This window comes from Euprymna scolopes, chromosome 31 (genome assembly GCF_053919585.1).
Source record: "Euprymna scolopes isolate OS-2025 chromosome 31, ASM5391958v1, whole genome shotgun sequence".
Lineage (NCBI taxonomy): Eukaryota > Metazoa > Mollusca > Cephalopoda > Sepiida > Sepiolidae > Euprymna > Euprymna scolopes.
Window position 1 is genome coordinate 53166423 of NC_136512.1, and position 17666 is coordinate 53184088.

Sequence of the window (17666 nt, forward strand, 5' to 3'; positions counted from 1 at the left end):
TCTCTCTCTCTCTCTCTCTCTCTCTCTCTCTCTCTCTCTCTCTCTCTCGCTCTCTCTCTCGCTCGCTCTCTCTCTCTCTCTTGCTCTTTATGAACAATTAAAGTTAATAAAGAAAGACAAAATTTAAAACATTTCAACATTCCATTATAAACAAAAGAAAATATCGCCATAAGTAGTAATGCCATTTAAATGGTATTTGGAGAAAAGAGAGAGAATATAGAATATTTATCTATGAAATGTTTAATAAAAGAAACTCTTTTCCCTTTCAAATAGTTCGAATGCCACATAAAAATGGAACCTACCTTATATATATGTTTTACAGGTGTATTATGTTCAAGTTTTTAAGAATAGCTTGCATTATTTTAAAATTGATACATTTTATACTTGTCTTATTAATAAGAATGATAAAACAAGTTAATGATAAAATATTTACATAGTTAAATAAAGCATTTACCTGGTATCCTGATTCTTTTAAGTTACATCAAATTATTCTAAGTAGATTAATGGAGAAAATCTAGAACTACATTAGTACCATTATCTACATAATACATATGGGATAAATATATAAAAGGGATAAAAAAACAACTTGCATATATATATATATATATATATATATATATATATATATATATATATATATATATATATATATATATATATATATAATAAACTTATAACAGATATAAAGATATAAGTAAATAATAATGTCAATATACATAGAAAATATTAACAACCAAAAAAGTGGGTGATAAGTAGTAAAATTGATTCATTTGAACTCTATAAAATGCAGCAGTTTTCAAGGACAGATGACACAGGTAAGGAAAACATTTTTTAATAACATGAATAAATTATTCGGGAACAAGAGTCTAGATCCAATATCCAGAACGTTTTTGTTGTTCTTTTTTAAGGGAGGTAGTGTTTGATCAACACTGCTGGAAGTCATGATTTAATATGCTGTTCCGTTTTTAAATCCAAATAAACAACTGCTGATCCCGAAAATAATATTAGGACGAGTTAGAAGTACTGTGGATTCTTTAAAACAAATTAATACAGTAAGATTAATTGACTAACTAGAAAAATAAGTATTAAAATGAAGTACTAAAATTTGTTTTATATAGTTTTAAAGGTGAAAAACTTTAAAGACTATATATATATATATATATATATATATATATATATATATATATATATATATATAAAAGAAAGTGATAATAACAGTTGCATAGTTTACAAGTTTAATAAATTCAAAGAGTATTGCAAAGAAAAGCTTATAAAAATATCCCTTAAACCATGGCTTTTCAGAAGGAATAATTTTATTTAACATTCATTTACATCACTATTTTGACAAATTGAAAAAGATTGTTAATCGTTTATAAAATCGAAAATATTAAGAAGCACATGCGGGAAGGACAATTAATCAGAAATTGAAATCAGAAAAATTTTTACCTACTTTCCCAATGCCAATAAACGATTTTTTTTCTAACTTAATTGTCCATTGCTGGAACTAATGATAAAATAAAGATTTATTGGTTCTAAACTACTAATCAAACTATCTTCTATAAAACTAATCTATAGATAACCCCACATTTTCACAACTGTATATTTTATGCCTGTGAAAATAGATGCACATATTATTTAAGGTTTAACCGAAATCCATTTTTTTTTAAATAACAGCAACTCTATAGCTAAATATTTAGATATTACTGGGCAACCCAACATTTCACATTTTTCACAAATAACGTTATGAAACGAGACTTTAAAACTGACATAAAAAAATGAAAAAATTGGTCAAAACATAAGATAAAATTCATATTTCAAATTTGCTTATAAAAATGAGAACGGAAAATCTTTAACCTAGTTTGCATTCATTGGTCATGTTATCAGTTTTATTGCCATTTTAGTAAAACGGAAAAAACTAAAAAAAAAAAAAAAACTAAAAAAAAAAAAAAAAAACATGTCACTTACTCAGACGAGAATTCCAATATACTTTATCAAAATCAAACTGATAAGTACATTTGTTCTCACGAACAGTTGCAAAGAAATCTTTTTCACCGGCCAACAACTCCATTTCAAAATTTCGGAATGTATTATCAATAACATTTGTTTTGTTGACAACAGTTTTCAATGTAGAAATTTTGTCCAAAAGTACTTCACCTGCAATTTAAACAAAAAACACATCAGCCCAAACGTTTCTTAAAAAGAGAAATGGATCTAATATTGAATTTAAGCATTAAGCATGAATTGCTGAATGTACATTTTAATCAAAACTAAATTTGTGTCTTACTTGGCATTTTTTAAATATATTTTTACTAATTGTTGGATAATGTACAGGAGGGTGTGTAAGTTCTTTACAGCCAACCATGTAAGGAGAAGATGACATCATGAGCTATTTATGAGAATTTATAATTCAATTTCATGAAATTCTATTTTTTTTTAATTGGAAGATGTGAATCTCTACTGAGTTTGCTTAGAGTTAGAAAATCTACTGAAAAGGTTATTTTTAATTATATAAACAATATCAATCTTTTGAAAAAGATTTTAATAATTGAACAGTAATTCTGCTAATTTATAATTTACTAATATTTTCTCTTTCCAGTCAAACCATAACGAAGGGAGGTCATTTTGTTCAAATGTTGAAAAATTACCTCCCTTGCATTATAGTTTAAAGGGAGATAATTATTCGATTTAAATTATAAATAATAGTAAACAATATTTCTGACGACCTAGAAACAGTGGTTAAAATGATACGAATATAACAGTCGTTTTGGTGGTTATTGTAAGACAACAGAACTAAAAAGCGGTAAATATATATATATAACAAATAAATATTACTAAAGGCAAGATAAGTTATGCTATGCTTCTACCTATCTGGATCATTTTTTTTTTTAACTTATTTTAATGCGTTTGAAACAAGTAATGAAGAGTCTTGTGTTAAAACAAGAAAAAAAAATGGTTGACATGAGATTTGGAGAATCTCAATAATGACTCAAAAATGGAAAATTGAACAAAATATTCATAGAACCCACCCGACCATTATGTTTAATTTTCGATTTTCATGGCCGTTTCATGTGAGCGGGTTTTATTTATTTATCTATTTATTTTTACATAAGACTCAGTAATTACTTGTGTTTCAAAGTAAATAAACGCTTCAAAATAAGTTAAAGCGCCAAAAACTTTATCCAGGTCGGTAGTAACGTAACTTATCTTGCCTTTGGTAACAATTATTTGTTTATATATATATATATATATATATATATATATATATATATATATATATATATATATATATATATATATATATAAGTAAATTCTTGGTACAGCAAAATGGAAGGAGAAATTTCAGAGGAAACATAATTTAATTCAAATACCAAAAAAACAAAAAAAACGGGCAGGTGAAATTATTAAAATTTCCTTAAGGCCTTATCGTCTGACCCTCTAAGAGGAAACGTCAGAATGATAAATTAAAACTAAGAAACGAATGAGGAAAGAAGGGAATTTGGTTTCAGTTGGAAGACCAGTGAGAAAAAAAAAAAAAAAAATCTCACTGTTCAGGTGGTTTTAAATCAATAAATATCTCCAACTGATGTTTCCAACTGAAACCAAATTCCCTTCTTTCCTCATTCGTTTCTTAGTTTTAATTTATCATTCTGACGTTTCCTCTTAGAGTGTCAGACGATAAGGCCTTAAGGAAATTTTAATAATTTCACCTGCCCGTTTTTTTGTTTTTTTGGTATTTGAATTAAATTATGTTTCCTCTGAAATATATATATATATATATATATATATATATATATATATATATATATATTTATATATACATACACACACACACATATATACACACACATATATATATACGCACACACATATATACACACACATATATATATACACACATACATACATACATACATATATACACACACACATACATATACACACACACATACATATACACACATACATACACATATATACACACACACATACATACACACACATACATATACACACACACATATTTACTATTTCTTCGTTTTCTTGTCTATACTGCAAAATGCTCCAATCATTATCAATAAATACTTCTAAAAGAAGTTCAAAACGTTTTCGATCATGGTTCATGTAACAAAAAGTCCACTTTAACAAAACAAAAAAAAAGAAGTTTTTTAGAAACAACAGATGCTGACTGAAAAAAAAAATGGCATTCCAGTCTTTTTATAAATATAAGATCTTGTGAACTAATGTGCGACCACACATGTAAAATAAACATATGCAAACAAGTGAGCACTGACCTTCACAGAAAGTATTAAATGACGGGAAAGAAAGCATATTACAACAGTTCAACATCTCTGAGAATATAAACAGTATTTGGAGTTCAAAATTGGTCATTATTTTACACAAAAATTACTTTAACTCACAAGCTAAGTTAGAAAAAAAAAATCAGTAATTTCTTTACTGATTCATTATTTCATGAATAACTTGGTATTCTTACATAAAATTGTACGTTCTAGCTGAGAATTTTGTACTAAATTTGTATCTATATGCTGCAAATCAATCGGTAATGAGGAAAGATACAAATATTTTAATAAGAAAAACGAGTTTATCACGGTATTATGCACAATTTCCATTTAAATACACATAACATTAAGTTAAAATTCATCCAATTTACAAATAAATTACAAATTTCACTTTATATTTTATATATCTAAAATTTTTCATACAAGAGTGCATAAAACACACATCTGATCTGTACTCTTGTAAGGCTGCGAAACATACAACATGATCTTGGCTGCAGCACATTGGATGGAGAAAATTGCTAGTCTCACTCTACCAGCCTTTTGAGAAAGTGTGTTGCACAACATCTCAACTGGTATAGCAACGTTGCCCACCAGCAATCATCGAAAACACTGCAACAAAGTTTATCCCAGATTGACATGTAGTAGGCTGCTTAAAATGTAAAGGGGGTCAGTTGATGATGACCAGATGGCAGGCAGCACTAGCAAAATATTAATGGGCAGAGAAAGTTGGAAGTCATTAAAAATATAAGGCAAAAAACTTTCCATAAAAGTCCGCAAAATTTTTATGATATGGAATTTTCTATGATTTTGTTTTTCATTCCAGGAACAAAAACAATTTTCAGAATTAATTCTTTACATCTTGCATAGCATCTCAACCTGGTCAAAAAATATATCCCGTTTCTCCATAATATTAACATGAAATGCACTATACAAGATGGAGTAGATATGACTTCTACAATACCAGGAAGTCACGAATTTCGTATGCTCCAACTATATGGTGACATGTTGATAGTGCTTGGCAATTCCTTATCACTTTTCTAAGTAATGCATTATGTTCCAGCTGTTGACTCACATCTTTTCGGCTTCACACATTTTTGTCACTTGTCTTCCATTTTGCTTTTCGACTATTTCTTATAAGGTAGACTTCACTTCTCAGCGCAGTATCAGTGTAAAGTTTGGTCTGTCCTGAATCAGAGGAGGAAAAGTCCTTCTCAATTGAGATCAATTTTTATTTTTGTTCCATCCAGAGTGCTTTCTTTTTGGGGAGCTAAATATCCTCAACATCAAAAAATGACCTTTTGTCAAACTTTAATTCTTTTCTTTCTATGAACGGTTTTTGACAGTTTTTTCCTAATTATTTTTTTCTTTTGTTTCTTTCATAAATTTGACCAATATTGGATCCTTAGGAGCAAAGTACAGTATCTGTTCTGAGAGCTACTACATTTCTTCATTTTTGTTCTCAGTCAGTAAACTTCTAGACTGAGGCAATTTTTATTTTTGTCTCAATCCAGCAAGCTAGATTTTTTCACATATCAAATCGATCCTGTATTTAACTGCTCACGTGGGGAGGCAAATAAATAAGGACACACCATGTAACCATTTTACTGTGCTGTGACTATCATTTCTGTCTTTCACAATCAGTGAATCTTTCTTAGGTCATTTGATGTGAAAACTGATCAAAATTTATATTTTTCTTACCAATGAGTCATTACTCATCATAACTAAAAGTCGTTCGATGATAAGAGTCAATGAGATGAACAGATTGTCAGTTGAATGAAGAAGAAGAATATGGTAGTATGGAAAATGATGAATGAAAAGAATAAAATTTGATTACTTATGAGGACGGTTAATGATAAATATTTGTTGATGTTGGATTTGAAGATGACCATGTTGTAGTCTGCAGTGTTTCAGACAAGAAGCCCTTGGAAAGAAACTTTGTTCATAGAAATTCTTCCTGATGCTAGTCACATGGAGGAAGAAAGTTTTTTCATCGTGGGAGGAAAACATGTTCTTAGTGTAAATATCTTAGAAACCAGAGATTTGAACTGAATGAAACATTTTTCATGGAAATAATGATACACTAGCAAAAGCTATAAGGAAATGGCTGTAAAGATCATCCCCAAAAAGATTTCAAAGTCAATTTTGTACTCTGTTAAGGAAGGAAAAAGTGATTCAAGAGGCACCTCCCCAGATGTGGCAGCAAAAGTACTTTATCTACAAATGTATCGGATTACTCTTACAAAGGTAAAGAATTGTATCAGGAGTCAGGTACTTTCTGAAGCTAAAAATAATTTCACTATGTTTTTTTTTTTAAATCTTAGTCACCTCAAACAAGGTATATTATCGCTTGGGTGTAATGGGCAAGTATTTGGGACTATGTCTACATGTAAGGAATTGAAAAGAGAGATGTCTGTTCATATTACATTTAAATTTTAACATGTTAGGCAGGAAACAGGGAGGGAATTCCAAAGACTGGCAGGTCAAGAAATTCTTAAAGCAGTAGGCTTTCCGGCATCTATGGACCTCTACAATGAAGGGGTGGGATTTTGCTGCTTGTCGGGTTAGGTGGGGGTATTTATGTATTAACGTTTTATTCAAAACTAAGATAAGCAGCATGATATTCAGTTTAACATCCATTTTACATGCTGACATCTACTGGACAGATGTAAGAAATGGATTTCCAAATTAACCTATCTCTGCTAGATTTTGATTTACTTTTATTTTCTCAAATTCATCTTCATCACTTCCTGCATATATACGTTGACCTTCATCTCCCAACTGTTACGTCAACTGTTCTATATCTACTTATCCGATCAATCTCATCCATTCTTTTAATGTGACCATACCAACAAAGTCTCCTATTCTTTACATATTTTCTTATATTGTCCAACTTTTATCTTACTCTTAAGTCATCAGATCTAAATGTGCCTGTAACACTTACACTACTAATCAAACACATCACAAATGATGATTATAAGCAAACATCAGTAAACCTAGATACATTTGAATTAATGACAACACTTATTTTATTCAAAATAATATATTGCTACATACTTCAATTCTAGCAACATCTATTAAATGACTATATACTTTGTTAGTCCCGTCGATGATTTGTTATGCTAACAGCCAAAAAGTAAATAAATCATCAAATAAATAAAAGTTTTTTATTCAGTTTTCAATTTATAAAAGCTCAAATCTGTTGTTTCAAAAAATGCCTTGTCAATGTACGTGTAAATTATATCGTCATTTTATAACAAGTGTCTCTATTTTTGTTTGTACAAAAGATAAGTTAGCAAATCATTAAAAAAAATTTTTATTTCAAATTTTTTGCATCATTTTTTTCAATCCAATACAGAGTTCGATATGCAAATATATATATTTGCATGTACATGATTCACTCCTAAAATAATTAACCGATCATTATGAATTTTGGAACACAACTACTAGGGTTAATGGGGTGGTAATGTAGACTATATTTAGATTAATTTAGTCTTATGCAAACGAAGCAAAGAGGAATTGTAAGAGCTTTGGAAATATTCAGATACTTCAATATTTTGTTAAATTTCAACAATATCAATTAATAAGTTTCTTTGAATACTTTAAAGGGCTTTTAAGGCGCATAATATGGTACAACCTTCCATTTGAAATTTCAAATATTGAAACTGATCTATAGTCAATCGAAACAAATTAAGCAAAAGTTCCCTGAATTTCAATTTCTTCTTAAGACATCTTTTTGATTTTGATTCTAGAAATATCTAGAATTTTCTAGATATTTCTAGAATCAAAATCGCGTAATGGATTTTAATTAAGATTAAAATAAGGATTTTAGATATAAGGTTCAGTATTATATTTTCATAAGAGGACAGAAAAGTGATGCAAAACTGTTGCGTTTGAGGAATTAATATTACCCATCCTAGGACGGTTTACTTTCTAGTTAAATGTTTAAAATGTCAAAGTTATTATTCAACAAAAGTTTTTTCTGATGGAAAAGTGCATCACAGACCAACAAATTTGAATTCCTTTCATTTCGATTGCATTAAAATGATTCAATAATAAAAAAGAACGTCTGTTTGCGTGTCTGTCCATTTATAGAAAGACAAGCTAGAAAGTGTATCTAAAACACAATAGTCTGTACACATGTAGAATTTCCCTAGGAACCCCTATTTTTTCAATAGAAGTACTCCTAAGATTCCTTTTTAAAGGGAAGTACACCCCTTTTTCATCATTTTGCAAATAAAATAATATATTTATGAGTGTTATTTTAAAAGATGACTTAAGAAAAGTTTTACTCTGAAATATAATGCCAATTATGTGATTTTGATTATGTCCTTCAAATTTTTTTATGAAAATTAATATTTTTTTCTTTAAATATAAGCAAATCATTGTGAAGAATTTTAGTGTATTTAGTATATAAGGTCTCCCTGTCTTTCTCTCTTATACATACATATAAAATATAATTACATTTTAAAAACAATATATATGCTGCTCCCCATTTGGGGCTACCAAATTGGTTAAGGGGAAAATTATTCCCAACTCACATTTAGGTAAAAATGCACTTTCGTATAAATAATTGAACTCATTCAAAATGTATCGCTAAAACAAAAACAAATAAAAAACACACACACACACACATATATATATATATATATATATATATATATATATATATATATATATATATATATATATATATATATATATATATAAAATTTTAGTCATTCAATAAATTTAAAAATTTATGACCTGAAATGGTTAAATTTCAAATCAAAAGATTTTTATTATTCTATGTAAGACAAAGAATACATTTGAAATATTCTAACTCCTTATCCTATAGGATTTCGATGTCTACCATCTCTTCAGAGGAGAAAATATTAGCAAATAATTATAATGGTTTACACCTTATTTGCTAAAGCCAGTGAGACATGGAAAATCACAATTAAAAATTTTTTAAGTATTTAAATATCATAGAGTAAGGGAAGTTAATGAAAAGGATATAAAAATTCACATCCAAATTGCATGGTAAAATCCGAAGTGAATGTCTTTGATAACAGTGAGGTAAAGTGATCCAATCTGTATTTTGAGTAATCCACATCACAAGGTCTAAAGTAGGCATTTTTCTGGAGAAATTTTCTTTGTTTATATAATGAGTGCAGTAAAAAAAATTTTATATAGGTCCAGTAGATTTTTTCGTCTGCTATTTTTGTAAACTCCACTGCTGATGTTGTTGAGCGCCGGGAAAAATGTACACAAAAACAGAAACATGAAACATCCTCCGATGTGCAAGACAATTCCTCGTTTAACTGTGAATTTAAGTTTTTTTGTACTTAGAATATTACTGCCAATAATATTTTGTAAGATTTATAATCACAGGTTTTCATACCAGTTGATTGTTAGATAATTTTATTCTGAAGTATATATATATATATATATATATATATCGTCGGCCAATTTCTTGTATCCGAGAATTTCAGTTTCTTAGACCAATCTGAGCATAGAATTTGCATGGGCAGAGAACGCAAGCAATGATTGGCAGGGGGCGTTGTTGTTCAGCACGATTTTTTCCTGCCTGCCTCTTGATCTCCACCAGTCTTCTTCTTTCTGCCTCGTATCCTTTGGTACCATGTATGATGGATTGGCGCCACAGGCACCGATCCTGAGATGTTGTTTCCCAGATGTGAAGATCAAATCCGGTGTTTTTTAGGATGGATTTGAGTTAGTCCTTATATCGCAATAGAGGGTGGCCGATAGGTCTTTTCCTGTAGGTAGCTCCGAGTACAGGGTTTGTTGAGGGAGTCTGTTTTCATCCATTCTGAGGATGCCCCAACCAACGGAGTCTGTGCCTCATGGTGGTGGCCTCAATACTGCAGCTGTTTGCTCTTTCAAGAACGCTTGTGTTGGGTACATAGTCATACGATTTGATGTTCAGTATAGCTCGAAATTTTTGTTGGTGGAATTTTTCGAGTTTACTGAGATCACTTTGGTATATGGTCCAGGTCTCACACCCATACAGAAGCATAGATATAACAATTGCGTGGTATACCATGAGTTTAGTTTTTATTGAAAGATGTTTATTATTGAAGACGCGTTTCGTCAGTTTATGGAAAGCTCCATAGGCGAGGCCAATTCGGCTTTCTATTTCATTCTCATTTGAGCACTTTTCTGATATTATGCGACTATATATATATATATATATATATATATATATATATATATATATATATATATATATAGAGAGAGAGAGAGAGAGAGAGAGAGAAAGGAGAAAGAATACAATTTTTTTATTTGAATAGTTTCATCAGCACTGGGATTAGACATCAAATAGAAACGATCTTTAGGAACAAAGTGTAATATCTGTTCTGATAAAAAAAAAGTAATTTAAAAAGAAAAGTATTGAAAGAAACCCCCAAACTACTGACCATGATGGAGGGGAAACTAAAAAAACTTGCTGCTATGATTTCAAATGATCTGAAATAACAGCAAGGGGAAACTTGATTCCAAATATTTCTCATATTGTTATACCTCCCCTCTTTTGGAAAAAGAGTATGATTATGAATATCTCCAGTATCAAATAATCCTCATACACTGTGAAATTTACTTTATGTATTAAAACCAAATATCAGATATTTTGTAATTCATATGCAAAACTATGAAAAATAAATGACTATGATTGAAATATTGGTAAAGGTGCTTTAAAATTACTACTATGAATGGTTTTCAAAAGTACTGAAAACAAAAATAATGTTTAAAATTCCAGGAAATGAGTAGTTTCCAAGATATAAAGAAATTATAGTTTTAAAAAAGTGGGGGATCACTTTTCTATATTAATTTAACGAAAAGTGAACACCAACTGTATAGCCACCTTTTATTTGGGGGGGGGGCATCTGTTATTTTTTTTTTAGGGGTGGTGTTTATTTGGTAATTGTATCCTGGTAGACCGACACAAAACCTGCCTTAAAAACTTGTTTTCTATAGGTTTTTCGGGTGTGCCAAAAACGAATATCACATTTAAATTTTCTGCAAATAAGTATTTTTCCGGGTATTAAGCAATGTAATTCTTTATGTTATAAGTGGTGGCCATTGTTGTACATGCAAGCCTGCACATATTTTTACTTGTTGCTTGTTTTTGTTTTACAGCATACAAACTTTTTTAGGTTATTTAATGCCAAATCCAGTCATTTCGGAAAAAGGTTTTCTGCTTCAAATCCTTTATTCAAGGTGTTTGGTTTGACTGTTTTATAGAAGAAAATTGTTTTTGTTTTTGACTTTGCAGAACATGGAGTTTTGCAAAGGGAAAGGACAAAAAACAATAACATTAATGTTTGATGCATTTTTGGTCAGGAAGCCAGTAGCACCAGATTCTCTAACAGGTATTATACGACTCCGAGCCAAAGTGGATCTGGGAACAACTGTAAGAGGCAATTTCTTATCCGCCACAACTCCCAAATGGAGCCTCACCACAAGATGTGTTTTTAAGATTATACCCAGGACTTGAAATATTGGATGTATGATAGGCACCTGTAAGAAGAAGCCCAGCAAGACTGCTAAGATGCTACAGTGTCTCTTCCTAACTTTCATCTGAGGCAACAACATGCTTATTATGATGTCATCTTCACGTCATCGTGTGTATTTCTTGTTTCAATATAATGTACAGATTAGTATCGAGTTTTACTTTTACATTTGCATACTTATTTTATTATTCTGTGTTATTTGTAATTTATATATTTTTTCTTTTTATTTAGAAATCAGTGCTTATCAGGGGCCGGAGGTCACTCCAGTATAAGAGTTAATATGTTATATAAGTATAAGAGTTAATATGTTATATAAGTATAAGAGTTAATATGTTATATAAGTATAAGAGTTAATATGTTAGGTAATTAGTGAAGCACCATGATCAGTAATGGTGGAACTTTGGTAAAGCTTAATATTTAAGAGGGCAGCTCAATAAGAACTTATTTAGATTAGACTTGAAAACGACCATGTTATAGTAAGCTGGGAAGCATCCTCACAATATTGTGTCCCAGACACAGACAGTACAAGGAAATAAACTCTGCTCATGGAATTTTCATTTAGTTTTAGGCACAGATAGAGAGTGAGGTAAATTCTTGACAGTTGTTGTAACCAGACGAGTATTTGTTACAAATTTTACAGGGGAGAAGATCATAAATTGAAGCTCAGTCAAGCATTTACTATAGAAGTAATGATAGAGCAGAGATAGGCTCGCAATGTCTCTTCTGTAAGAAAAAGCAAGTAAAAAGGTACTTGTCTACTGAATTTCAAAGATGATTTTTTGCCCTGCCAAAGCAAAAAAGAGTACTCTTAATAGCAATACACATGGACTATAAAACGCTTTGGATAATTACAGATTTAATGCTGGTTCTGCTAAAATCGTCATATTTTAAAAACCAAAGTACAAATACAACTGTTTTGTTTGAAAATGAATATACTTTCAAATGAATTAATAAATAATAATGTACATTATATATTTTAAGAGTTTTAAACAAATAAAGTGATAAAAATGTGAACATCATAAAACAGTGTTTTTGACAAGATTTTCTAAAGACATCCCTGATTTGTAAATGCTTGTACCGCATTTTTATTAAGAATTTTGTCATGAAATTTAGAAACTAACAAGAAGATATGTTACTTTTAATTGTTTGGGTTTGTCCAAAAGACTTTTGACCACTCGTTCTTTTGTTGCGTTAAAAAAGACTTCAACATAACAAATATTGAAATTTTTTTTTAATTTTCTTCGGACACCCACTGTCAAGTAAATCAATTTTTTTACTGTTTTTATCCATTAAAAGTATAATTGTATGTTATTTTCTCTTGTGGTGGCTAGCAATTTAAATTGATGAAAAAAATCGTTTCTGTTTGAGCGGAAGATTGTCTTGTAGTATTACTAGTAGCAACAACAGCGATAGCACTGATGTAAACAACAAACTTTTTTTGTTGTGGATTTTTATTCCAAAACCAATATTTTTTTAATTGAAAATATGAACATAAAAAATGTTCTTACATGTTTAGTTAGAACTATTTTGTTATCAGAATATAATTAGTTTAATTAGAGCAATTCGGTTATCAGAATATTAAAGCAATCCCAACCAGTTCGTATTATATTTCAAGTCCATAGAAACTGAACTCACACAAAGTTCCTTTTATATAATATATATATATATATATATATATATATATATATATATATATTGAGAGAGAGAGAGAGAGAGAGAGAGAGAGAGAAACTAAGAAATCAACTGTTAAACTGACAACACTAATGCAGTTGCATGCCGACATTTTTGTTTGCCTTTTAATATCTTGTAATTTTAAGTTTGTTTTTTCACCCAATTTAGAGTTTTATAACCTAGACTGACATTAAAACATAATCAAAATTACACAAATTTGGCACAAATTATGTTAAAATATTTCAGAGATGTTTTAACGAAACTTTACTTTTCCTTTTCTTTTCTATTATTTTTCTTTTTGAATAATCCCTGAAGACTTTCAACTTTTCCTGGTTGTGTTCTGTTTGTTTAACAAGTCTATTTTTCAAAATTATTGTTAAAAATTGGCCAATTTATTTTTTCAAAACAACGTCATCATATCTAATTTAATGTCTGTTTTATATGTTGGACATGTATAAAATTGAGTTTGGAAAACGTCTGCATTTTCTTTTCAACTGTTCGAAACAAAAATAATTCAATAAACAAAAATATAGAAAGATCGTTTTATTTCCTTTCTAATCTTATAATATTTTTAGGATTGCACAAAAATAAAGGATAAATTGCAAATTGAAAGGATTAAGGTATGAATTCATCAATGCTGCACTATTGTGACTAAAAAAAAAATTTTTTTAAAGGAAATTTTAAAATGACAAGAAATCAATTTTCTATTCATATCAGTTAAGTTTCATTAGCAACTCAACAACAGCTAAGCTTAGATTATATTAATCGAAAACAAGCATTTTAGAAGCTTAACAAATTTCAGCAATGGTTGTATTTACATTTTATTTAAATGGTTAATCATTACAATCATTACATTTAGTTTAATATCTATTTTAAATGTTGGCATGTGTTGGATGGCTTTTAGAAATCAACTTCTAAAAAAAATCTATCTCTAGCCAGGTCTTTATTTATCCCTCTTTCTCTTGAAAAGAAATCATCCTTATCATAAATCGTTGTACATCTGCAAACCAAAGCACTCTTATCCATTCTTTCCATGACAACAGAATATTCTTATCATTGTTTTGACTCCGACACAGTCAATCAACCGAGAACCACATAAACATATAAGATATCAATGGATACACACTCGAGAGTCAAAACAATGAAAAGAAAATGCTGTTGTCCTAGCCCTAGTGATGATCCTTACAAAATATTCTGTTCTACACACATTTTCTTCCTGATAGTAATGAAAGCATTAATATGATAAGATCTTTGCTGAAAACAAGATTGCTGCTTTTTGCATCAGTAATTGTATTGTATATGGTTTACTAGGAACAAATAAATTTGTGAAAAAAAATTCTAAACAAAAGTGAATAGAAAATCGATGATGGTTTGAAATTAACCAATTAAGAAAGGTTAAGAAAGCATACCTATGAGATATTTGTAATCCATCACATCTTCTCGGAGATTCAAATGAGCAATATGACCTGTCTGAGTGAAGCCGGAAACACTGTCAAACTCACCCGGAATAACAGCTCGTAAAATCTCGGATGCATTCCAGTTGTCATAGCTGAGTTCAATGTCTGTCCAAATTAGAGCGGATGGCAGCTTAATTCCCAATTTCTCAAACAATTGGCATTCTCTCTCATTAAAGCTGTCAGCATCTGTGTATTTGTCAGGTTTTAATAAAAACAACCGAAATTCATCCTTGTCTCGATCATCATCAGAAAGTTCAGCAATTGGTCGAATTTTAGCGAATTTACACAATGATTTCTTCATGAGTTTATTTAATGTGGAAACTTGCTGGACTGGCACCTGAAAGGTACAAAGATTTTTTTTTTTTTTAATTTGAGATTTATGAAATAAATATATAAAGAAAAAAGTGAAAAGTATTTTTTTTTAAGAATGACTTAACATGAAACGCACATTGTAAAAATATTAAAATCTATTATTTTTCCTTAAGGTATTTCTTATGTTTTTAATCACACAAAATATATGCTAAAATATTCCTCAGTTTATGGATTGAGTTATGTTTGAAAAACTTACATTTTAATTGTTCCAATTAACCACAATTTGCAATAAACAAATCTCTATTATATTATGTTCATCCTCTTTCATTATATGTTGCTTGACCATCATGCCGTTAATTTACGTTGCTCTCACTTCCATCATTTTCTGTTTATTAAGAATCAAATGCAATGAATAAAAGAAAGAATAAAAAGATTTGCATAGTCACAAGAAAATATCAATACAAGTAGTACCACTATTTAACTCACAGCTGTAGAATAAACAGAGATATAGCAAGCAGAAAGAGATCACATTTTTGAATTTTAGAGATGAGGATTGGTTATTTGTATTCTTCGGACTACTGTTCTCATCTTGGGTGTCATTTTTACAGCATTTCCCTAAAGTACTAAGTAGACCTAGTATAGAATTTAACGCAATATGAGAACCAATTATTATAAATAATAGATAATATTTACAGTAATAAGTAAATGATAACAATAATACATATATGTATGTGTGTGTGTTTATTTTTTAAAGTTCAATTCAATTTTTGAAAACACGTTCTTTTATTTTTTCATAAGAGTATATGTTACAGATCTATTTTGTTAGCAATTTTCAACAAGCAGTAAAAATATATTATCACTGTATTTTTTTATGTAGCAAACTTTTCACACAATTCTATGGAAAAAAAAACATTCAAACACAATCTTTACATGACAGTCAAAATCAAAACCTCTGATGTCAAGGGTGTATTCTAGGCACCGCCAAAAATGGCCGCAAAATCAAGTTGTTGTTGTTTTTTAAAACGAAATTACATTTATTAAAATCCATTATTTCTGAGTAACTTTTTTTTTCCAGAAAGATAAAACCCTGAATTTTATCATATAGAAAACAGAATAATGTCAAACTTTTTCTACTATTTTTAATTAAATTTTAAATGTTAAATTTTCCCAAAAAGTTAACAATTGACATTTTTTGTCTTGCACAAAAAACGTACATAAATATTTAAAAAAAAAGGTTTTTGAAATAATTAATTTATTTATTTATTGTCAAACTAAGATTTAGGATGATTTTCTAAGAGAATATGCAAAAATATTATAATATAAGTACCTGGATTTCAAATAATTCCACTTATTCATATATGTAACCAGTTATTTCGCGTCAATCTAGAGTCTAGATCGACACTGTTTACGTTTGCGTTTGATAAGAAACAAACTATGGAAGACCAAACAGGCCAAAAAAACTTATTTTTCAGTGACGAAAATTTCAATGTATTATTAAGCTGAGGCTGGCCAGTACCAGATGGGTGACCATTTGTATGAGTTTGCTTTTTAATGTGTATGTGTGTGGGGCCAGGCTCCCCAAAATGGGGGGGGGGGGTAATTTAAAGCAGAATAAAAAAAAAAATTATTTCAGTCCGTTTGGTCCACCGTAGTCGAAAGGCGGCAAACGTTTTCAAACGGGATAAAAAAAATGATGCTATTTTTAACACAAAGGGCACAATATTTATCAAATTTTTTTTTTTTTGGTATCGATCCTTCAAAGCATGCCTTATTTAATAATGGTCATGCATTATTCGGCTCGCTAAAAAAAAATTGTTAATTTATTTATCAAAGATTTTAAAATGGCTTTTTTCGTATAAATATTAAAAAAAAATTTTTTTTGTTTTGCTTAACTTAACTTAATTATTTTACTTAACATATTCACCAAATTTCACACTTCAAAACTCAAAAGCGGGATAATTAAACACAATCGAAGTTCTGATATTCAGACGTCAAAATAAGGTATGCAAACAATTTTTTTTTTTTTTTTTAATCTTTCAGATGATTATTTTAAGCATATTTGTTCCCACTTCAAAACAAGGGGGGGTTTTGTAAGCAAAAAAAAATATATATATATAAATATCGTTTATGAAAAATAAGTACACCGTTATAAAGTTCATTCTTCTCTTAATAATCGCTGAAAATTTCGTATTGATCGGATAATTACTTGATTTTTGGTAGATTTTTAAAAAGACGGTCCGTCAAAAAGTACTGACCTGCCCCCCCAGTTTTGGCGGTGCCTAGTGTATTCCCATTGTTGTTTAGGTCTCCGTCTTTTTATTTATTTATCCCCTTCAGCAATACTTTCGTATTTATAATTATTCCTCTTATTCATTTTATTTAATATAATTTACCTTAAATTTATTTTCTCCATTTCTTAA

General features: G+C 29.4%; 1 protein-coding gene across 1 annotated transcript in view; it reads right to left on the minus strand.

Annotated features, from left to right (window-relative positions):
• Positions 1-17666, minus strand: part of LOC145255743 (tRNA (guanine(37)-N(1))-methyltransferase-like) — a 50671-nt gene that overhangs the window by 16014 nt on the left and 16991 nt on the right. The window contains exons 2-3 of the mRNA XM_080114381.1: positions 14887-15271; positions 1966-2154 (exon numbers count right to left, since the gene is read on the minus strand). Coding sequence (XP_079970507.1) covers positions 1966-2154; positions 14887-15271 — 574 coding nt within the window. The remainder of the gene's footprint in view (positions 1-1965; positions 2155-14886; positions 15272-17666) is intronic.